This window comes from Pipra filicauda, unplaced genomic scaffold, assembly GCF_003945595.2.
Source record: "Pipra filicauda isolate LSUMZ 115617 unplaced genomic scaffold, ASM394559v2 scaffold26_size5592650_pilon, whole genome shotgun sequence".
Taxonomy (NCBI): Eukaryota; Metazoa; Chordata; class Aves; order Passeriformes; family Pipridae; genus Pipra; species Pipra filicauda.
Window position 1 is genome coordinate 1786711 of NW_024104387.1, and position 24965 is coordinate 1811675.

At 36.5% G+C, this 24965-nt stretch overlaps 1 protein-coding gene across 13 annotated transcripts in view; it reads left to right on the plus strand.

Annotated features, from left to right (window-relative positions):
- Positions 1 to 24965, plus strand: part of PLEKHA7 (pleckstrin homology domain containing A7) — a 161245-nt gene that overhangs the window by 52449 nt on the left and 83831 nt on the right. For 2 of the 13 annotated variants that reach the window (XM_027737166.2, XM_027737169.2), the window contains exon 1: positions 4634 to 4932. The exons of 10 other annotated variants lie outside the window; for them this stretch is intronic. In XM_027737166.2, coding sequence (XP_027592967.2) covers positions 4862 to 4932 — 71 coding nt within the window. In that variant the 5' untranslated portion in view covers positions 4634 to 4861. Of the gene's footprint in view, positions 1 to 4633; positions 4933 to 24965 lie in introns of those variants that run through there. One more of the 13 variants, XM_027737171.2, reaches the window with a different exon arrangement.

Genomic DNA, 24965 nt, shown 5'->3' on the forward strand with positions numbered 1-24965 from the left:
TATCTTTGGGCTAGATAAATGTGCTATCAAGCTGGAAAAGCATGTATAGGCCTAGTGGGATAGTGCCATATATATGCAGCAGAAAAGCTCTGTGTGTGTGTGTGTGTATATGTATATGCAGAAAGCTGCCTTAAGAGTAGGAGGGAAAGAGAGGCTGGAGAAATGGAAAGCTACTGAAAGGCAAACAGAGCAACTAGGTAATAGGAGGCCAGGTAAATAAGAAACTTTAAAGATGGGAAGGTGGGATAGGAGAGGGGGAGAAGGTAGATGGGTGTTTTGCTTTGGAGAACCCAGTGTAATTGAAGTCAGAATACAAACATCTTCATGTGCTGCCTATTTTCTTTCAGTGGTGGCTCACTTTTCTTGATTTTTCACTAGGTAGCCTACCTGAAAACAACTAACCTGCTTATTCAGTGTCTGCTTATGTGACAGTGATAATTTCAGTTTTCTTGAGAAACTAGGGTGAAAAAATAAATCTTAGTTGAGTTACTTGACCAACAAGTTTAGGATGCAGCAGGGATTATGTATTATCATTGAACCCACTAGTCTGCCTCAGAAAAGAGTGAAAGACATCCATTGGAAGCTGGGTTAGATGGCTTTCTCACGTGTTTTTTTTTTCACAGGTACTGGTGTTGTTTACAAGTCCTCTTTCCTTCCAGTTGTCACTTCTGCATTGTTTATTTGTTTGGGGTGTGTGTGTTTGTTTTTGTCTCCCCCTATATAAACATCCAGTTAGTCTTTCACTCTGGATGAATTTTGAATTTTCAGTGACAGTGTCCTTCTTCAATTTCAAATTTGCCATTATTCTTCAGTATTGTCGAATATTTCATTATTCTTGTATTTCGTACAGAAGGGAAGGAGAGACTTTCCATTATGTCTTCTAAGTACTGCTCATTATATTGAATATCCTTGTAATATTTTCTTTGTAAGTAATCCTGTTATTTTCAAACTCCATGTAATTTTTCTCTAGATTTCTTATAATATTTTTTCCTTCTATTTTAGTGTCTAATATATTAGACACTAATATAGCAGGCAGTGAAAATATCAAATATAACACTTTGTATGAGAGTAAATTACTGATTTATGGTATTGATGTTACAATAATTTCTGTGTGACACTTAATTCTATTTTTATGAATACTAGATATTTTATATGCATTTTGATATATCATCACATAATTGTCTACTATGTGCCTGCTCTCAGTTCTAGACTTGAGGAAGTTGATTTAGATTTTGGTAATGTGTTTAGTTTCTATTTCTCCTTCAGACTGGCTTTTTAGTTTAAGCAAATTTTCCATGAGCTTACCAAGGATGCTGCTTGTTTGAAATGCCTGAGAGTGGTCATGACCTTACTGTTGTCCAGAGTTTCAGGCTGTCCTTGCTTTTGAAGTGCAGTTAGATCTCAGTTAAGTATTTCATACCTTTTCAAGTAGCAGCATTAAGTGCTCTAACAGGTCTCTTCCTTCAGTAGTAGGGTCACTGTAAATTTTGGAACACACAGTATTTGTGCCTCAAACTTATTTTCTTTGTTTGATTTCGTTCCTGCAAAGTGATGAGTATTACATGGAATGCTATGCCAAACTATACTAATGTGGTTATTTTTAAGTGAGTTTGCTGGCTCCAAAACACGGAAGTAAAATTCAAACAGACGTGAGTGCAGTTGGAATGAAACCCACTTGTCTCTGTCAGTGGAGATGGTGTTTGGCAAGTACGTCTGGATCCCAAAAGTGGTTCTGTTCTGTGATCCAGCCTTCGTGTAGAAAGAAATAAAAGGGACACTTGGAAAATGTTGGGTTTCATTGTGTGGAGGCTTTCTCTTTGGTCCTTGCCAGATTTTCCTGGCAAGGGTCCTTTCCCCTTTCTCTGTCTTAACCCACACTTCCCTTCCTATTTCCAAATGACTGAACTCAGGTTTGACGCCTACCAGTGAAGGATTGTGCTTCGGTAAAGATCATCTTAAATACAGTTTTTGTCTGCCTATTGTCATCTTGCTTATCCCCATCTTTAAATGCTATGTAATGCTATCCAGCTATTTAAAAACTGCACTTTCCACCACATTTTAAGATTTAAATGGCTTTTATATTTAAATTTCAGAGCACAGTAATGCTTCTCTTATGTTAGAGCTAGGAGCAGGAGACAAAAAGAAAGCTGTATTCTGAATATTCCCACACATCTTTTCCCTCAAATGCTGCAGCTGTTTTATCCCTTCATAAATCTTTAATCAGAGGATTTCAATACTTAATTACAAAAAAAAAAATTAACCTTGCATCATTCCTTTGCTGTCAGACAGTATTTTCCTTATTATGTGGATAAGCTAGGCATTAAGGGACTATGTGATTTTTGCAAAATGGCATGGCAAGCCACTGGCAGCCTCTAAGACTCCTGGTTTATAAGCCTGTAATCTTCTGACTTGACACTAACATTTTTTTCAGCTGGCAAATCCAGTGGAAACATCCTAAATCCTGTTTGGGACTAAGTAAGAAAGTTACTGCATAAATGTGCTAATGCTGTTGTTATCAGTGTTGAGAAGACACCAAACAAAAAATTGAGTAAATGTACAAAAAAAAAGTGTGAGTGATTTAAGGATGTGCACACAAGGTGACTCCTCAGGGCCAACCACAGCAGTGTAGAATGACTGGCCTGTCCCTCAGCAGCTGTGGCCATAGGGGTGAAAGCTGACAGTACTTACCCTAACACCCCTCATTAGGCAAGGGTGAAGGTGACTCAGACAGACCTGGTAGAGTTTTCTCTTCCTCTCACTTGCACACAGCTTTTTTTGCTGTTACCCATATGGTTTTTGAGAGTCTTGAGCTTTGAAGTTAATGCTCTATAGTAAACATGAGGGAGATTATGCTTTCTCAAGTCTGTTTGTAAAAATTCAGCTGATACCACAACATTATTTGTGCTTGAATTCCCTTTTCAAGCTTTTTCTTTGCAGCCAGTAGAGAGAGAAAAAATTATGCAAAATGACATACCCAGGAGCTTCTTTGTTTTTTCCAGACATATCAGTTGAACAAATAAAATAAAAAAATTACTTCTCTGGGAAGACTGTGCTCTCTTTGTGTTATCCTGGTGTTTTTATAGGACTTCAGAAATTGGTGCCCTATCCAGTCACCTATGGGTATCCATGTTGTTCTGTGTGCAAGTGTATGTTGTATTTGTTGTGGAAAATGGCCTGTGATTCCCCAAGTTGTGGGTGGTGGGAACAGTCAATTGAGTGAGCTCTGTGTATAACAGTGGGCAGAGCTAATTAATAAGCATTCCCTTTTTTTTTTTTTCAGGTCTAAGCCCTTATTGTATAGCCTGTGAGTGTTTTGTGTTCCCCCACCCACTGTTTCAGCTCTATTTGAAATGTTACCACATTTCACAAATAAGCTGCCATTTTTTACACCTTGACAAATAGTACTTAGGCGAAGTGAGATAGCGCAGTGGTGTTAAAGCACTATAAAAGCAGCTGAGTTACGCAAACCAGAAACTAAACATTTCACTGAGATAGATTCAGTTTTAAATATAAGGTATATTTGAGGCAGAGGAACAAGCTCCCATTCTTTTAAATCAGATTTTAAAAGGTACCTTGGATAGTGACAAAGTTTTGTACCATTTTTCTTGTGACTGAGATGTTGATTATGAACTAGAGACAAACCAGGAGAAACCAATTCATTGTTTTCCAAAACTGAGAGACAAAATTAAAATAACACAAGAGTAAATATAAATAGTATGTCTTGGGGTAGAGGTATCAAACTCAACATTTTAATGTTTTCCAGTGCAGCTAGCACAGGAAATGAAATACTTAAAAAATCTCTTTTATTTAGTATTTTGCTTAAACTAAGCAAATCTTCATGTGAGGGCACTGTACACCTTCTTTAAGAGTAGTGTAGGTACGTAATCATTTAAGTCTTATTTGACATTAGTCATGCCACTGGGCTATGCTGTGACTACTCGGGTCTTCCTGCTTTCCAGTAGTCTTTTTCTCTCCTGAGGAAACCATGCCCAAATAAACTTTCACGCAACTTACCCCTGTACTGTATATCAAAAGAAATCTTACTTTTGATATTTCTTTGATTTAAGCAGTAGTAAAATACTACAGGAATGCATGCACATAATTTTATTTCTGTATTCAGTAGCTTAAATAATGTGGTTTAAGATTCCGTCTCCTATCCTTCCCTCTTGCTTTCCCATAGTTGAGGGTGTAGCAGGAGAGGATTCTTTTTTAGCAGGGGAAGCTCAGTATGATTTTTTACATTACTGCGATGTGCAGTGCAATCTGATGTTGCTTATGAAACAATAGTATGCAGTGTACATTTAACTGAACATTTTAAATGAAGCTTTTGTCACTAAGTTCAAGGTCGTGGATCTCGTGCATTTTCAAGGAAATTCTTGTAATGGGCTCAAACCATGTTTCACCTGCAGTCTGGCTCTTCATTAGCTGATCGGAGGGATTTGCGGCATTGGCAATAAGTTCTGCTGGTTGCTGGCTGCCTGCCAAGGCAGGGCTGCTGTTCGAGGCAGCAGGTCTCTGCCTCTCGCCAGCCTGAAAGGCACTGTGCTTTCAGGAAGAATGCAGTGCAGGGCTTTATGTCGAGTCAAAACCGACGGGCTGTCCTTGCTTTACTGAAACAATTGCGTGTTTATGGTTTTGTAGTACGTGATGTCATGAGGGTGTTGGCTTTTAGGAATTTCACTACTGAGGAAGCAGTTTGAAATGCAGGCAGAATCCTCAAGACCTTCGAGTATGCGCTTGGTTTCTTTTTAGTTAGCTTTGAGCAAAGGTACAGATGGATATGTACATACGTATTTTTTTTGGTAAGGACTTAACATATGGAATATAGGAGCGCTTTAAGTGGATACAATACCTGAAGGCAATGTCGAGTCAGTCTGGATTTTCAAACTCTCTTCCTCTACCAGGATATCCATTCTACCAGGTGTCATGCAGGTATATCTTGTTTTAAGTTTCATCTTTTAATGCACTTGTATATAGAGCTGTAGCATAATGCTTGTATTAACAGATTTTTTGTTTCCATATCTTTGTTCTCTGAAAAAAATTATGAAATTGGAGAATTAAGAAGCTGAAAACCATAAATACAGTTTTAGAATGCTTTGTGTCTGACCTTATAATTAAGTTCACATTTATTTAAGGCTAATGCTTTTTATTTCTAAACATACTAAATATTTTGAGAGGTTTTCTAACTGGAAAAATGAAGTTGTAACCTTGGAGATTTTTTTTAAGTGAGTTGTGTATTTGAATATTTCAGTCATTTATTAGGAACCAGATATCTACTGTTGAGAAATGGAAATTATACAGATTTCTAAACCATTAATAATTTTAGGTCTTTTTGTGCATAATTAAGGTAAATAAACAAAAGTACTTACTGTCATTATGTTTTTAAGACAATTCACACAAAACGTGCACGTGTGGAAAGGTGATAAATGCCAGTGTTGTGGTAAAGCTTAATTGTACGAGCTTCTTACTGTTTTATCTTTTTGACTCAACAGTCTTGTTCTGTTAAAAATCCTTGCTTCTGAAAGTGCTGTATAACAGTTTGCTAGTGAATGGGTTGGATTCTAACCATGAAATTACTCTTCCTGCTGTAGAAGACTGTAATATTGCATAATAATTAGAGAGAATGTGTTACTTCTCTGGCTGAAAGAGCTCAGGTTTCTGGCACACCTTAATACAGGAATGTAACCTCTGTTTATTGTGTCTAAATCTGAAGTCCCTGCCTCTCATGCTGCAACAATAACAGAGGGAGGGGAAAATCTGAGTTAGGACAGGAGTTTTGTGCTATTACTCATCTTCCTGTAACACTTATGAAGAGAAGGATAAGAGAATAAGTTAATTATTAACATATTCAGATCCAGAGAATGAACCTGACAAATAAACTTCATAAACTGCAGCATAGACAGTGGTATGGGTTATTTTTGTAAGGTTGCAGTGATAGTCAGTTATGAGTAGAAACAAAAGTGGTTTTGCACAGTGTTCATTTAAACACTTTTTTGTTTCTTTCTGGAAATAAATGCCTTCATTTATTTACATGTTTGTGTCTCTGTAGCACTACCAAGGCTATCTGCTCAAAGGTACCAAGAAGGTTTTATTGAAACCGGAGTTGGCCATTTAGAGGTCGGCCACAGTGATTGCTCACGGTTGTTTGTCCTTTGGCCTAACTTTGGTGGATGCTGAAGTCCAGTAGCTTTTCTCCTTCCCCCCTCCCTCCTTTTTTTGTGATAATAGGCATGAATTAACTGAAAATGAAAGACAACACAAATTCAGTAAATGGTGGTTGGTGTCAAAGCCTTCTCTTCCCACTAGTGTGTTAGGTTTGTCAAACACACAGCTTTTCACTGCTGCTCCTTGAGATCTGCATGACCAGAGCCACCTCCCAACTCCCAGATTTCCACAGTGACCTTCTCGACAGAATGAAGGTCTCGTGAGCAGGTTCCAAGTCGTTGCCTTTCTGCTGTGAAAAGAGATAGATTGAAGTTCATGAACTTTTGGATCCCTGTGGCTTATCTGCATATTGGTTTTAATACTCTCCTTTCTGTTTTTTCATTTTTTAAATAGTTATTCAGCATTTCAATGAAGCCTGTGTTTAAGAATTTTCAGATAAGATAATTAGTTTCTGTGATACGCAACTGAGCTTATTAAAATCCTGTTTCATGTATGTAAAATTGGGTGGACTTACTTCCTTTCATGACTAAGTCATTCTGACTTTGCAACTCTTTTTGTTTCAGTATCTAAAAAGAGAAATTCTTTACATAGTGTACAATCACTGATAACTATGTAAAATTAGTATTCCTGCAGTCGTTTTAGAGCTCATCCTTGGTGCCGAATTTTCACTCAGAATAGTAACATACATCCATTTTTGTGTGGGGAGTAATGTACTTTACACAGACAGGGCTGAATTAAGGTCTTCATTCTACTCCAGCTGGCATATTCTGGTGAGTGAACTTTTTCCAGTAAAAGAAATAGGCAGTGGGTCTATTGTTTATCATAATTTGTTTATGATCTCTATGGGTGGGAAGGTTAGACTACATTATGCTCAATTTGTATCTTAGCAGAGACATTAACCTACTGTGGCTTGCAATTGGGATGACATGGAAGTCCTGGACAGAGTTCTGGAAAAACTCTGTCTTCAGGAAACTTTTTGTCTTTTTTCTTGTAGTAAAGATTAATTTTCTAGAGATCAAGTTGCCATTGGGATTGCACGGTGTTCAGAATGGATTGTGTTTTATGTTACCCATAAGGAGTAATAGTTTTGGAATAATATTTTCGTGGAAGTGTGGTCTGAAGTATTGGTGGCAGCCTGTTCTGGAAGAGTGCACAGTCAGTGTTTTGTTCATTTATGGTTTTCTAAGATTGCTTGGAACTTTGTTTAACTTGGAGATGACCAAGATACAGTCTCCAAAACTAGGTCACTCAGGGTGGCATGGCCTCTTGGTTGTCTGTGGATTATGGCATTGCGTAATTCAGGAGTACAATGTAGGCACTCTGTTTTTGAGCCGTATTGTTATTAATTTTTGGTATACCTTGCAATTCACAATTGGTGTTTCTTGGGAACTTTTTCATATTTGAACAAAATTAGCAGATTAATATAATTTATTTTGAGTGTGATAAAAAATACCCTCTTGTTTCTTTTATAAGGGCACTAGATAAGATCTGATCTAGATACTAGTTGTAGAAAATGCTCCACATGATTGCAAAATGCTTCCTCGTAATGTATCATCTCTGTTCTGTTACAGTTTTGGTATTTAATATAATTAATCTACTTTAAGATAGATAGCAGCAAATCTAAACTTAGTATTGGCTGTTAAACTGTAAATGGTAGTCCAAACACACAAGTAAACCTGCTGTGTGCCATCACAGTGGCTAGAATGGCATCAGCCAGGTAGCTTGTACTTTTTCACCTGCTTAAGGTTTTAGCGTTGGGTTTTCTTTGTATGTCATATGGTGCAGAAGGAAGTCTGTTCAAAGGTCTTTGATAATGTTTGATTTTCATAAACTTAATCAGTAGAGATTAAGAACAAAAGCTGCACTCATGTCTTTTTCCCAGTTACCCTGGTATGGCAAGAGACCTTTATTGTAAGAACATTTGCTATCTCTCATTGCTTTGGGCTGCCAGACAAAAAGAGCGTAATCTTGTGAGTATTTCTTTGGCAAAGAGAAGACATCTAGTATCCTAGCCATGTTTGATGAGGGAAGCCAGAACTTTCAGCTCCACTGGGATATTAGCAGATTGTAGCCATTTCAGAAAACAGTTGTTGTTTTTGTTTGCCTTAAAAATGTATGTTTAAACCCATTGTTGAGTAGGAGGATGTTTTTTGAGTAAGAGGAGTTACATCTCTTTCCTCACATGGAGATGTGAGATAATACAAACCCCAGCCCTGTCTCAGCTATGGGACAGTTTCTGGTGTTTCTGTGGTGTAGTTGGAGTTTTGCTAGTGGACTGTGATACTCTTCATAGGAAGGCTCTTCTTTAGAAAGAATCATCTTGTTTCTGACACAAATGCGTAAGGCATGGATGTTCTGCATAGCTGAGTGATTTTACCATTTTCAGTAGTTACATTCAAACTGGCAAAACGGTTTTTAGGGTTTATCAGGGCTGTTGTAGTCCTTTGACCTAACCAGTGTCAGAACCTTCTACATCCCTTTGTAATAATAGAATTTCTTCTTCTAGCAAGGTTGATGGAAACTGTGTTCACAATAAGTCTGCTGTTCAGATTAAGACTTCCTTGGAATTGCATATGCTATTTTACCTTTTCTGTCTACTAATAAAGAAAAGAGAAGAAAGAGCTATCCAGTGAAAACTTGTGATTTTGATAGTGAAAACTTGTAATTTTGTGAATTTGAGTCAATTGCATCCATGCAGTTGATTCCAAATGCAGTAATGCAGATCCCACCCAGTCATAGCAGTATTGCAAGTAATCTGTTATAACTGAAACTAGGCAGGGCTAATGTGTGGAAAGGGAAGAGATTTTGCAGCATTAAGCAACTACTTTTCTTTTGAGGAGGGAACTGCTACCCACTTCAAATGCTTGTTTTTTATTAGCATCCATTTCTTAAATTAAAAAAAAAAAGCTGCTGTATTTTGGACAGAGGAATAAATCTTGATCACCTCCATGTGTTAGAAGACAGTGAAGGCTTTTAAAGAAAAAAAATTACTGAGTTTTCTTTGGAGCATAATCTGACAAGTTTGTAGCATAAAGTGACAAGTTTAGCTAAACTGAAATCTTCGAGAAATAATGTGCCCAGGCAAATCGTAGTCAAGAATAACAAAAAATATATATAACAATATTTGCTTGTTTGGTAGTGTTAGCCAAAGTCCTAGGTGACTATTTAATATTGCTGTTCTGAATATTCAGCGGTATGCATGTGTATGACAGGGATTTAAAGTTGCATTTTTCTTGGAATAACTAAATCAGTTGAACAAAACTTCCTGTATTTTATTTTCTTTGTTGGTTCAGAGCTATTCTCTTTCTCTTGTAGGGACAAGGAGAAAGGGAAGGGCAGAGTTTTTGACAAAATTGACAAAAGGTATGCAAGAGCATGGTGTGCTAAATTCGAGCTGCCCTTAGAAGCTGTTTCTCCATGGAACTTGATTTTTATATATGCCTACAACAGAACACATTCTTTCATGTTAGAAGAGGGAGATTGGTCTCTGCTTTTTGGAAGACTAATTCCTTCTTCAGGTCTTGGGAAGAACTACTAAAGAAAGCTGGTGCTGTAGGAATATATTAAATTCAGGTTTAAGTAAGAGAGGGAATGATTAAAATCTGAAGAGGACAGTTTTATGTATTTTATTCTCTGCAATTTTTAAAATGTGGGCAGGCTATTTTTATATTAAAATGATTTAAGCATGGTATATATAATTGCTGTATAGGTAAATGAAAAGATTGCTTTTAAGCAAAAAAAAAAACCCACCCTTTTTTTTTTCAAGGGCCTCATGATTAGAATGTCAGCAGTTATTTGGGCTTGACAGAACAAACAACACATTAAAAACCTTTCCATAATAAAAAGTAACTCATTAAGCAAGATTGAACTTGAAAAAAGAGTTTAGCTTGCAGGGAATATGTCTTAAGTACAGACTGCTCTCTGAGAAGACAAAATGATAGGAAAACTGCTAAAGATGAGACAGGTTGCAAGATCATCATCTCTAAATTTTGTGTAAAAAATTTTGTGTCCAGAGGATAGAAGCATGAAATGGTGAGTGAGAGATGTTGATTAAGGTGTGGGCTGGTGGTGTGGTTCCTACCTGACTTTCCTCAGTTGCTTCCTTGGAAGAATGGAGCTGGTAAGAATGCTTTTCTTACAGAATACTTCTGAGATGGCAAGTCTCTTCACTCTTCCCGATCTCCTACCTCTTGCCTCCCCCCAACCCCCCTTTTTCCCTCACTCTGTTTTGTTCAGGTTTTTTTCTTTAAATCTCCGCTTTTTTGTCATATGTGAACTGGAAATGAAAAGCCTCAGCTCTGTGTGACTCACCAGCAGATCAGCACAATCCCGCACGTGGCTCCCTGGTGATCTCCAGGCCCAGGTGTGAAGCTGCGAGTGTGCTGATGCTGTCCCAGCGTTAAACTGAGCGCTTGTCAAACTGTTGGCTGTGGTGTGGTGCCAGTCTTGCCTGTGTTGAGTTATACTGGGTATTGCCTTCTCTAGGCACGTGTGTCACTTCTGGCTTTCTTATCCCAAGTTACCTTCTGGCTCCTCAGGTCTCTGTTCACATTCCGAGTGTGGCTCGGGTTACGCTTGATGGAAAGGGCGTAATCAGATGAATGCGTGACTGATTGCAACAATTCATTATAAATCATTCTGTCAGAAAAGAGGAAACTCTGAGGAAAAATGTGAGCATTATGATAATGTTATCTATAAAGTGTCCTTAAAAGGAGACAGAAGTATAAACTGTGTATGGTGCAAAGCAGTAGCTCTTATGTGGACTACTTACTTTTCTAATTAATTCTAACTGAAACTTTGAATATTTCTTCTTGTTTACCTTGTGCTATCTGGTATTTCAGGCTCTTATTCACAGAAATGTAATTGTAGTTCTTCTAATGACATTGATATTTGTCTGGCTGAACCAGTTACAGCAAGTTCTGTGTAGCTTTTTTCTTAACAGCTATTTTCTAACGTATTATTCATTCTAAAAAAAAAAAGGAGAAGGTCTAGTGTAACTAGACATTCAGATGTAAAGTATTTTGTACTGTCATTATTCTGAGGATTTCAGCATGAAGGGGCAGTTTGTTTATTTTTGGAACACTGTGCAATATTTCTGTTGTTTAAGGGAAATTTGTGTGCGTGTGTTCCAAAACAAAATTCATCTGTCGGTATGAATATACACTAACTTGGTTTCCTGAATGATGATTGTTCAGAATTCTGTTTGGTTCTTCTCTTCTTTCAGTTACCATTTCTGCTGCATCAGTTGACTAATCTACTTATGGCATTAAGTTAACGAATTGTCATAGTTCTTACTTTAGTAGTGTGCTTCCCAAGATTTACACTGTGATTGCTTCTCTTAGAGCTGAAGGTGGTGGGATACCCCTTGGATCCTTTTAAGAATCCTTACAGGGATGTGTCTGGCGCTTTTCTGAGATTTACCTGGTGTGTTGAGTGGGCCCAGATTATGCAGTAAAACACAGGTCACAAAATCACCCTGTGATGCTGAGGGTTTATGGTCTTAATCCAGTGGTTTTGAAATTAAATATGGAAACTAAGTTTGAGTCTTAGAAATTGGACTTAAAGAGAAATATTGTTCTTTCTAGTATACATAAACATTGGCTTATAATAAATCCTGCAGTTTAAAGGATGTTTGTGAAGCATTTAGTTGATAGTTTTAGAAATGTAAACGAGGAATTTGTTACACTTTGGTATGGAGAAAAAAAGTTTGAAGCACTGGCAGAATATTTGTAAGGCATAAATTTGCAAGTTTCTTCTTTATGCAAATTCAAAACTTATTAAATCATAAATGATGGCATTGCAAAGCTTAAAAGTTGCTTCTAAAACAATTAACTATAGGAAAATTAAAGCCAATGTGGTGATTTATGTTGAAATTTGAATAAGTGTCTGCTAATATTTGAGTTATAACAAATTGTTAAGTATAGATAGTATCTATTCAAATCAGATGTGGGTTATATTTAGTCTCACTTCTTATGCTGTTATTTTGGCAGGTGTATGATTTATGACATTGTTAATCCAGTTTCATGAGTCCTGCAATGCATATGAAGGACATCTTCCTGCAGAAAAAGAGCATAAATTTGAGCACTTGGTAAATGGATACTTATATATTCCATTTTTAGAGTTTTTGCAAAAAAACAGACTACTTCTTTCTCACATGCTGAGGAGAGCCATCTTAAATTAAAGAGAGTTATCTAAAATAGACGGTGTGTCCTGTTGACGTGTAAATGCCTCTGTACGCTGCTGAGATGACTGCAATGCAGATAATGCTGATGGTGCTCTTCTTTTCAAAATTTACATCAGGTTTTCAGCTCCTGCAAGAGGTTTCGTTTACTCATGACTTTGGGTAAGGAATGATCATCTGCTGAAGCAAACAATTACAGTGGAGAGGACTGTAATGGCTGAGATTATGACCTCATGTGGGGAGGGTGCCAGGGCACTACATAACCGTGCTGCTTCCCTGGCAAGTCTGTCTTAGATATGATTTGCCCCAAGTGACAAATCAGGTTGACGTAGAGCTCTTTCTCAGAAATTAAGACCCGTGCCATTTTCAGACATTATTGCACTTTAGTCTCTTTCCTTGGAAACTCTTGGATGTTGTACCTTTAACTTTAGCTTGTTGTGACATTACTGACATTAGTTGTCTCTTCCCTGTGGCTACTGCCTTCTCCTGAAGTGGGAGAGCATCTCTGCTGTTTTCTTTTACTCTTCAAATTTCAACTGTGCCTGCACTTTACCACCCCTTTCCCTAAGGTGTTGAAGACCTGTCCATTTTCCCTTTGGCTTTGCAGAGCCTCCTGTTAGAGGGCTTGTCTTTCTGCAAGGTTATTGTAACTTCCTTGGAGCTTTGTAGCATTTCCCCTCCTCTTCCTTAGTCCCATTTAGGTAATCCACATTTTACCTACTGCTTTAACTACATCATCCATTTGAAAAATCCGTTTCTTGGCTCTCCTGTTAAACTGCATCAAGTTCAAGCTTGTCTTTCTTGCTTTAAGACCTGCCATTAGCTCTGTCCCCACTCTGGTTTCTTACCAGGTTACTCCCTCTGCTTAAGTCTATTCAGATGTGGATGTAATAAAAATTACTTGGTTTATGCTGGTCTGCTGTTTACCAGGTAAGATTTGAAATTTGTCCTGCTTTATAGAATTTGTAACTTTTGGTGTGTAAGAGTAAGTATTCACCCATCAGTGTTCTGAAAATGTAATTTGTCTGGTCTTTCTCAGCCTATTTTGGCTTTTACTGCTTTTCCTTCCCTCCTCCTGTCCCCTTTCAGGTAAAATTTGGAGTGTTTTCCTTCATTTTCCTACAGCCATTCTGTCTTTTCCATTGCTCTTAAAGAAAAGGTTGCCTGAAGGGAAGTAAAAGACAAGCTTGGAGCATTACCTATAATTGTGAAGTCTTTTAATTGTACCTTTGTCTTCTGTTGGGGAAGGTGAGGTTTGAGGTGATTTCACAGATCCAGAAGCATTGCTCACAAAAGTTTCTCTGCTGTGAATTGTTCCCATTAATGAAAAGTCAGCATGTGCATATCGATTAGAGAAATGTACGTATATACTGCAAATCAACTGGATTTTAATTAGAATGATTTTCATGGGTGTCCACGAGGTACTCCTGTTGTTTTAACTCCAGCTTTTGTGAGCTGTTCAGTGATATCTGAAGAACAGTAGGAAGTGTTGGTATAGCTTTTGAATGGGGAAAGATGCAATCAGGTTTTCATTCTGATTCCGGCAAATAAAGAGGCAGGTTTATTTTTTCCCTGCACTGTGTTACCATAGATGGATGAAACGCAGAATATTTAGTATGTGGCCTGTGTCTGCTTGTTATACTAAAATCTCAGTTTGCAATTCAAAATTGTTACAATTAAAGAGAAGCAGCATGGATCTATTAATGCCTACTAAGAGTCTTTTATGTTCCCTGGCAGAAGTGGTTTTCTTTTATGGATTTATTGCTGCTGTCTGCTGGGCCTGCTTTATTTCTGTGTCCTGAAAACATTAGGCAAATGTGCAGTGGATTTGCTAATGTAAACTTTTCTATTGCTCTGCACCATGGCCCTTGATTTCACTCCGTTGTCCTTTGTCTCTATATTCTTTTCTGCCCACTCTCACCCTGCTGTGTCATGATTTGCTGTATTTCAGATGCTAAAAGCTCTTAAAGGTAAGCCCCTTATTTTTAAGCACAAGCCTGTTCTAAAAACCTGAGTTGCTTAAATGTCATAATTTTGCATGTTTTAAAACTAAGTAATTGTAACAACCAAGGCATTGAATGTTTGTAGTTAGTAAGTTTGCATAATCTACTTACTGCATTGGTTTGAAAGAAACTTCCTGTGTAGTTTACCAATATTGATGTGTATTAAAATAATCTTCTACAATATTCTCTACTCTTCCCAGTTTCAGTTTAACCTTGGGTAGACTATGGTTTGTAAAAGTTCACAAGCACACTCCCATAATCTCTGGGTTTTGTATTATGACTGTGAATTTTTAGAATTTGGAAGTGTTACAGAGTCAGCGGCAGCATTTATTCTTTTCTACTTGAGTACTGGATTGGTCAGGGACTGCAATAAGTGTTTGGGCTGAAGTTCTTTGAAGCAGTGCTGTTACCTAATTAGTTCTCTTAAGTAGGTGTGTCCCAATACATGAATCCATTCTCTGCTCTGTTATTTTTAAACTACTGTCTCTTCCTTGGTTGTTTTTCCAGGTGTGAATATCCTGATGCTATGTGTTGGTCTTGATAGTTTATTCAGCTTCACCTTGCATCACATATAGCAGATTAAGCCCTGCTTGAGTACTAGCCAGAACTTTTTTGGTGGAGTGATCATTGTTAATCTGCTGATCATTGTTAAGTGCACTGATTTGGAAGGGGAGATCTGTAAGTGTTGGGACATGTGTCTCGGATCAAAGCCATGTATGCTTATATACTTCATAGAACTCTGATGAAATATTGGCAACCTTGACTGGAGCCCAGCTGGAGGCACCATGTATTGTGCAAGCAATTGTGGTTCAGGTTTAGAAATGTAGCTCAGATTGTTGAATTAGTTTTTTCAAAGGAAGATACCCTTTCTAGACAGTGGAAAGAAAAACTGCTTTAGGGCAAGTTGATAAACTCATATGACATGAATTGCCCTGTAAGAATCTGCTGAAACTAGTTTGAGTGTAAGAGTTTCTTTTACTGGGCTGTTGTACTACTGTCAGCCTTCTGATGCACGGCAATATTTATCTTTAAAGCATTGAAGTCAGAGCTATGCAAACAACAAAGAGTACTCAGTACTAAGGCCATCTTTTTGAGCTCAAAACATCATCATTTGTTTCCAAATGGCATCTGTGGTTTTCTTTCAGCTTGATTTAGTCTGGATCCAAAGTTGTCATGATAGGCTTGGGTCATGATGTGCTCATTTGCTTATATTGCCGTGTTCTGTGGAGAATTCTCACATACACAGAAGCTGGGGAAGTTTTCCTTGGTGATAAAGAAAGGACAGAAAGCAGAAATGGGAGATACCCATAGGACAGAGGTGGCTTTGCAATCTTTATGTCAGATGACTGTAAAGCTGCTGCAAGGACATCAATTAACATTGTCACAAAAAGACCCCCCATAGTTCTATTACCTTGGTCAGATGTGATTGGTAATTTATGCTTTGCCTAAACTGGTGTCTTCTTGCACTCTTCTTTAAAAATGCTGCTGAAGTAGTGAGAGTAGAAGCAGTATCACAAAGGGTGTTTGAAGAAGAGGTGAAGGTTGTTTCCCTGTGTCCTGACTATCTCTATTATCCTGCTTCTCATCCAACTTGGTCTTCTGCTGCTCTTCTGTGATTTAATCTGTTTGTTTTGATAGTGTGGTTTGTTTTTTTTTAAAATGAAAATGTTAGTAATTTAGTCTTATTTTTGTAATTATTTTATAACGTACAGCACACTTTTGTTTTGCAAAGTCCCAGTGCCCTGCAGGTGTGTTTCAAAGAATATGTTGTCTGTCTGCTGCCTATTTGGATCACTGTGTTTTGGTGCTAGCGTGCAATTACCTGGAAATCTAATCTGATGGATGTATGGTCACTGAGTAATCACTAGGAACTCTCTTATGAAAGTGTCTTCATGTTAATTCCTCAAGGATTTTTTCTGTTATTTGATTAGTGAAGAGCAAAAGATTTTTAACTATGATTTATTGTAAATGTAGAGCCAAAAGGACATTTTCATGAGAATCAACAGCTGATGTGTCTGAATACACTTTTGAGGCAAATAATTTTGTGGTGTAAACAAATGAAGAACTTTTTTCATTTAATATTTAAGTATACAACATGATGTGAAATGTATGTTTTTTTCTATTTGCTACTTTTAAAGTGGTGGTTGTAATTTTAACTTGGAACTTGCTTTCCTTAAATTCATACCGCATGCTGACATTTTGGAACCTTTGAAATCTAATGTTTATACTTTGCTTCTAATATGTTACTTGCCTTTTATGACATGTACCCTAATGTTTGTGAATTTGGAAGTTCTTTTTGTTTAAGATCCTTCAGGAAAATGAGATAATGCTTGAAATAACTTCAGTAGCCCTTGGGCTAGAAATAGACACATTGATTAATATAATTAATACTGTTGGTATCTTACAGCTGTTGTTTCTGAGTCACTTCTGCTTTCTACTAGTGTTCTAATTAGTGTTTTTCTTTCTGATACAACAGAAGTTAAAGGCTTCTGTGCATAGTACGAACTGAAGCATTCGCAGTATTTGACGAATTGCCAAATATGAAAACTTTATAATTCAACAAATAAAATTGGAATTACTTATTGGCTTTTCTTGTTTCAGTTTAATATTATGAGTTCATGTTGAGAGTTGATACTGGCTTCCATCACTTCATAATTTTATCAATAAATTTTAAAATATAAGGAATCCAACATAAAAGTGTTGTAGAGCACACATATAATAACTGATGTAATTAGTTATTGCTAATAGATGAAGTCTGTTTCCCAGAACGGAGGAAAGCCAAAGATTGCAGTAACAGAATCGTTCTTCTTATCCCCTTTATGTATTATGTAGATGTGATATGATTGAGGTGCAAGTCGAAGTACTAAAGATAGCCAGGAAAACGTTTGGAATGATTTAAGCTAATAATTAGGTAGTTGGCAGGATGAAAGTTTGTTCCTTTATTTTAGATGTGACTTTCAAGAATGCTTCGTTTTCAGTTAATTAAGGGCAGAGTAAAGCTCCGTGAAGCTAAGATCACTTCTTTCTCACCTGACTTGTGATACTGGTTAAGTTTTAAATAACGTAGAAACAAATTTTAGTGTGAAAAGGAAAATAGAGCTAAAAATGATATATTGTGTGTATGAAACTTGTTTTTATTATCATTTACTGCTTATTTCTAAAGGTATAACTCTAAAACCACTGTCACACAAGATTGTTCCTCTTGAATTCTGGTCTTTTCTTTGCTGCACTAGAAAATCTTACCCATTGTTGAAGTGAAATCCATTGCATTTTAGCAGATTATGTACACTGTAGCACAAGTAACTTGAACATCTCTATGTTTCCTCCTAATAAGCACAGCTATGAGTGATCAGCTGTAAGACAAATGGCTGGTTCTGACACTTCTTGTCAAGTCTTGGATTTCTCAAGTGATACTGGTAGTTGATACCAAATGAGGCTTTTGTGATAAGGATTTATTACTTTAATATTTCATAAAAACCTCTGTTTAGGTACTATATGTTAATGGTTTACAGCCTTTATTAACCCAGTTGGGATTCAAGGTATTGATGTAAATAATTCCAGTAGTCCCTCTGAGTCACAGAATCGGGTTGGAAAAGACTTCTGAGATCACAGAGTCCAACCTGTGACCTGATAGCGCCATGTCAGCTAGACCATGGCACTAAGTGCCACATCCAGTCTTTCCTTAAACACCTCTAAACACCTCCAGGAATGGTGACTTCACCACCTCACTGGGCAGTCCACTCCACTGCCTAATCACCATTTCTGTGAAGAAATTCCTCCTAGTGTCCAACCTAACTTCATCTGATGCAACTTGAGATTGTCTTCTTGTCCTGTCACTAATTGCCTGGGATAAGAGGCTGACCCCCACCTGGCTACAAACCTCCTTTTCAGTTGTGTGGTTCCTGTAGAAAATTTGATTTAAATTAGCATTGGTGATAAAACCTCTACTAGTTTTAGTCATTACTTCTATGGTGTCATGGTTCAAAGAAAGCAAATACAGGTCATTATCAATATAGATTTTTATTTAGTTGATTTTTCTAATCAATATACATGCCAGAATTTTTTTGTGTTGATTTAGAACATTCTGCCTGTGTAACTTGCTAAGTTGTGTGAATAAGTCTGCTGTTGTTAAATGGTGCATTTTAAAAAGGCAATGATCACTTTTGCTTGGTCATGATTTGGAACAATATCTAAAAATAAAGGGCTTTGACTCCCTATCCCTTCTTGTCCTTGCAGTAATAAGCAGTTGAACGCTAACTCTTCATAGAAGGACACTCCTTTTTTGTAGAAAAATGTGTATGTACTTTCTGAGAATAGTCAACCCTACTTTTTGTCCTTTGCTACTTGATTGAATGCCTTAAGGAGTTCTGGATGACAATAAAAATGATGCCCTTGATTTAGAAAAAAATCACAAACCAAACCATTGAGCTGCATAGGAAATTAAATACTAAGATGAGAAATTTTTTATGTACTGTATGTAACATTCATGGACTATTTAACATATACTGTTGCTTTTTTTGCCATCTGTGTTCTTTTAAAGACTTCCCGGTTTAGATCACTTCCTGTGAAAAAGTTATCTCTAGACAGATTGGAGGCTTCTGCAGTGTTTGTGAAGTACTTGGCTTCAGTGCAGTGCTTTTGGTACTATTTGTGGTATTAGTGAAAATGTGTGTTTGCTTCAAATATAAATTCTTTGAACGCTCAGTTTTATGCATCCTCCCAAAATTTTGAGTTTCCTGCAATCTCTCTTACTTTCAAGGGATCAGTAATTAAATCACAGTTCTCCATGTAACACTGCCTTCTCAGTCATGTTAAGATCTTACTAATCAGTAAAAAGTTACTCTTTCTCACTGTATTGAACCTGTTTTTATTCTCCTCATTGAACTTGAAGCTTTGCAGTATTGATCCTTTACAAGTGTCCTTCATGACCATTTGTTTTGGAAATCATTCACCAGAAGAGCTTTTCTGGATTGAATCCATCTTTCCTATTTAGGATATCCTGTAGTATCAGAATAAGTACATTTTCTTTATTCCTTTGTGGTTTTCTTCTGTTGCTGTGTTTTGTTCTTCATACTGTGGTTTGTCACGTTGGGGGTAGTCTGTGCTTAAAATGTTCATCTATGCTTCATGTCTTGGAGAAATCGAATTAAATCTCATTCATTGTGCCTTACTTGTCACCTTTTTTGTTGTTGTTTTTCTTGTAAGAAAAAACCGTTGCTGTTTATTTCTTCTGTTTGTTTCAAGTAAGGGATTGAAAATGTCATCTGTTCACATATTCTGTGAAGTTTGCACACATTGCTATATCTGTAAATGATATCAGTGTATGATAGTATGGCTTTTTGACATCCATGAGTACTTAAAAATCTGCATGAATGCAACTGTTAACTTGAAATATATGATTAAAAAATATGGGAGGAAGAATCCTAACCCCTTACTGATTAGGACAGCATATATTCGGTATGAATCTGTTTGCATTATGAAAACTTATGTGCCTAGTGCTCCTGTTTGGTTGGTTTTTTTTCTCTTGTGGTGTGAACAAATGTTCTTAATATCAGAAAAAAATGTGATTTCCTTGGCAGTCTAACTACATTTCCAATTGATTCATATTCCTTACTTGTATATTAATTAATAAAATTTCTAAGCAAAGTGATTACTCTGAAACCTGTCTAAATATTAGTTTTTCCACCACTTTGCATTTTTATTTTAATTTGTGTATTCTTGCATCATATGAGTTTCTTTTTCTGTGTTTCCTGATAGGACATGTCATGGTGGATATAGACCAAGAAGTCAAGATTTTTCTTTGTTATATGATCTAACCTGATGTTCAGTAATTCAATACTAACTCTTCACAGAAGGACACTTTTTTGGTAGAAAAAGATGCATGTATTTTCAGAGAACAGTCAACTCCATTTTTTGTCCTTTGCTACTTGATTGATGTTTAAAATATACTTTAAATATTATTGTCTGATGATAGGCTGTAGTATATGAACAACTACAAATAACAGCAAATTATGAGGTTATCAAACTGTATCCATTTGCCAGCTTGTTCAAGAAAAACAACTACTATGTGGTTATACAAATAATTGCTGTAGTGTTTTGTGGTAGCTTGGAGAAAAATTAACACCAAGTGCTCTGCTTTTTATCCCCTTGTATGTTTTTATGAGGGTACTGAAAATATTTTCTAATTGCCAGGATTGTTTATGCACACTGCGAGTAACGAATAGCCCTGTCAAGGTAGGCATTTAAGAATCTGCAGGATCCAAAACATTATGGTTTTCAATTATTTTTTTTATCAGTATCTAAAACATTATTTTTAAAAGCCCAGAGCAGTATTTATACCTGTCTCTATTTTTCTCCAAGATTAGAAAAGACATGAGATGTCTTGCCCTCAGCTTTTCCTTCACTCCTTTGCAGGTAACTAATCTGTAGTCATACTGACTTGGACAAGTCAGTCCCTGATAAATATTTGAGGTTTCCTGCTGAGGTGACTTAGAACGCTTAGTCTGCATTGACATGAAAAGAATTCTGCCAGCCATCCTAAAAATCATATTCTCACCAAAGTATTTGATAAACAGCAAGTGTGAAATCTAAATGTGAGGAAATAAATACAAAGAGCAGGATGTTCAAGGGAAAAAAAATTGTATTATTATTCTTGCAATTCTAAATTTTTTATTTTTTTTTTGAGAGCAGAATTTGAGTTTCACTCAAACTGTCAGCAGAATGAATTTCAGTAATTAAAATTCCTATTGTCTACTTTAGGCATGAAAAGATTTTTGTTGTTGTCATGGTGACAGTTGAGTGACAACCTCAAAGTGAGTAATTGCTACTGAGAGCTCCATTATGAACATTTGCAATATTTCAGAAAGGATTTCAGGACAAAATAGGATATCATTACTGGGCTTTCCAAACGTGTTTTTTTAGCCTCATTTTTTGTGTAAAGAAAGTGTCTAGGTGACTTTGGTTCAGAAGATTCTTTTTAAGAACCATATGAAATATCACTACTAATTGCTTCTTCTCCCCATGCTCTCATGAGAAGGGCCAAATTCACAGGAACTATTAGCTGGAGTGGTTTAGACTTTGCAGTACCCTGCAGGTCTTGTATATTGAATTGTTCTCTAACTCTCTTCCCCTTTGCAGCAGGGATGTGTATGTGTTTCACCCTAGAAAGTGCATTTGTGTGCATACATGTACAGTCTGTATATATAATGTATTTACTGCTTTGTGATGATTTGTCGTGTGTTTCAGGCGATAAATTAGATCATTTGTGAAAACAATACTATGGGATTATAAAGATGTTATTACATTTACAAAATTTTTGTAAATTACTTTTTGGAAAGTGTTGGAAAAGTCAGTTTAACTGAGTTCTACTTGCTCTTCAGAGCTGAAGAGGTTGCTGTGAATCCCATTTCTGAATAGTGGAAGTTATACACTCAGCAAGGGAAGTTCTGCATTCTTGATTTTTACAGTCTCCACAGTGTTTTTACCCCTATAAATTCTGTGATTTTAAGAACGATGAGGGAAGTAAGATTTACAAGGTATAAGGGTGTTTGTAATTTGCATTAGGTAGTACTGCACTGAAGTGTATGTTTGTCTCAAAACACTGTATGCAACAGTAATCCAGTTACACACATCCTTGTTACCACGTAACTGGTTTTCTTCAAGTATAAGATACTTTCTTAAGTTCTGAGAGTTGTTTCAGGTGAAATATTTTAATTCCTGAAGGTCGTTACTATGCATTCAAGTGGCTGCCTGAGTTCATGTTCTTCTTACTGCTGGTAAACATTTATGGTAGCTTACTGATATATCAGCTTTCTGATCGTAAGCTGAATTGAAAGTTTCTCTTGGATTTTTACTGGTGTGATTTGATACCTTTATTACATGAGCACGTTACAATCAAAACCTACATGCTGCTCCTAAATATGCAGAAGATTAACTTTTTGAATTTTAAGAATTTTAATCTTCAGGAAATTTGTCTAACTTTGGACGTGTCTAGAGCCCAAAAGTGAAAATCTCAAGTATGCACGTGTGCTCAGACATGCACATATTTGACATTTATATGTCTTTATACATATATATCTATAAAAGTACAAGAAAAAGTATCTGTAAACGTATTTTTTTGTGGGGAATAATTTTAATTTTTGGTTTTGGCCGCATAGTAGTTCAGGAAACCTTGTAAACCTTACTTTCTGCAGACTGTCACTAAAAGAATTGGGGAGCTGAAGGACTACTGTGTGTGTGGAGGAAAACTCTGTTGAGACTATGCAATGAAATTTTCTCCATAACCATGAATTTGACCAAATTGGTCAGATTTTTCTCAGAGGTGATGAAATATCTTAGATCTGAACTGTGCTTTGTAAACCCTGACAGGATTTGATTTCATTTGCTAAAGAATAAGTGAACTGAGGATGTTCAAAGTATTTTTTTCTTTCTGCTTCTGGTTCATAACTTTGAGCTCAGTCATTCATAACATGTTCTTACTTGAAAGGCACTGTTTGAAAATGAGGTTAAATACATTACATTGAGAGCACTGAAGTGTTTTTTTGCTGCACTGTAAGTTTTAAGTATCACTGTTTTCTGTATATTCCCTAAGTAGACTTACACTTTCCAATATTACCACTCTCTGTTTTAACTCATCCTGGGAGTAATGATTCGTAAGATGTTGCAAAAATGGCGCATAAGAATCCTTTACAGACCTACAAAAGGAGATGTACTGCTTGGTGTCCACTAATGTTAGTTCTGCAAACACTGAGAAATGTTAGTTGTCCCATTTGAAGTGTATGTAAACTAAGCATGTCTTTAATCAAATTTTGTATTGTAGTAAGTAAATGACATCTCATTTTTTTCAGGTTTCATCTTTATGGATGAAACCTTAAAAATCTTGGTGTTTGTGATGTTTGTCTATGAAATTATTTGAATATCATCAATGCTATAATTTAGATTCTCAGGTGATACCATTGCTATGTCTGAACTATGCAAAGGGCACATTGTTGTAAAGGTCTTGCTGTTCCTTGAAACTTGCCGCTTCTGTCACTGCAGATATTTTTCCTTCCTAATGAAGGTAATACACTTTCTGATTAATTATTTAAACTTTATTTTGTTTGTTTGTTTTAAACTGTTTTGTACTTGTGTGTTTTATTTTCTTACTTGCAGAAATACCTCTGGTACTCTAGTCATAGTGGCCCTTATAAATTCCATTAAGGGAGTTTTTAGTGCGATGAGTCACTTCTAGGCATTTTCATTCAAACAATGTACAGAGTCTGGTTCAGAAAATATAATGGCTTATTCTGTTCTCGTATACAGAGAAGAGAATGCACAGGGAAGTTTGTCACTTAAAGAAAAATAAAGGGAAATATTTCAAAGTAGTTTCTTTTTATATGATGAATATATGCAATATGAAGCAAAACTGTTTTGTGATCCAGTCAGCAAACAATGTGATCTTTGCCTTTTGCGTAAAATAACCATGTTTCACATTGGGAAATGCTAATAAGAGCCTATAACTTGTACTTAATTTCTTAGTCCTCTGCAGGAAATCTGCTTCGTACCAGTTAAAATAATGTGATTAACTACAAAAATATTAGATGGACAGAAGCATGCACAAGCCAAGAGAAATTGGCATCTTATGAGTTCTACCTCAATCTGTACTCTACTACCTGCACTGGAGTAATTCTTAATTTATGACCAGGAAGTGTTACCTACTACAATTCAGATTTTTTTGGATGTTTATGTAAATTATATGGATTTAGTTGTAATAAATATTGTTCATGCTTTTTAAAAGTATTAGCTGTTAAAATTTGTTCTTGGAAACTCCACAATGGAAATACAGAGATGCTGTAGTGCAGTTTTCTCTCTTTGGTCATTCTGGCTTTTCAGTAGCAAGAAAATGTTTGTGAATGGAAACAGCTTAATATGTAAAATGGTATTCCTGATAGAGATGAAGAAAATAGAATAAGGAAGAGAGAGTGTGCCAGAGTAATGTTGTTTTGTGACTCAGGGGCTTACCTCCTATTTCTCTCTGTACATTTTGGTGCCAGCTCGTTGCAGAGGTCTGATAGTTCTCTGTGAATGAAGAGTGTGAAAAGTTAGTGGAAAATATTCTTAAGAAAGGTTGAGATGGATGTATCTTGAACTTTAGCTGGTTTTCGGGAGATAAAATATGTCTCTGCTGTCTGTGCTTCTAGTTCAGGGCTTCTGTAGTGACCACAGTGCTTTGACAGGCTGTTTGGACTAAAAGTAGTGCACAGGGAAAATTCTGCTGGAAGGTGAAGAGTTTAGAGACATTAGGGGTAGAAGAGCCTGAAGCAATACATGCACAGCGTTGTTACAATGTTTGGATATAGGAGTGTCTGAAGCTTATTTACAAAATAATACTGTAAATACAGGCCCTGAGAAGATTTTAAATGAAAAGTTTTCCAAAAGTCTACTGTATTATGGAGTTTGCAGTAAAAGTGGTGTTGTGAAGTCTGAATTGAGAATCCCATTTTAATTATTTCCTGAAAAATCTGCTAATTGATACCGTTGAGATTTAATTTATAGACACAGCTGCTGCTGCTAATGCCCCACATTCAGCATTCTGAATATCTGCATTTTAAATGACTGCTTAATTTGGTGTCTCATAG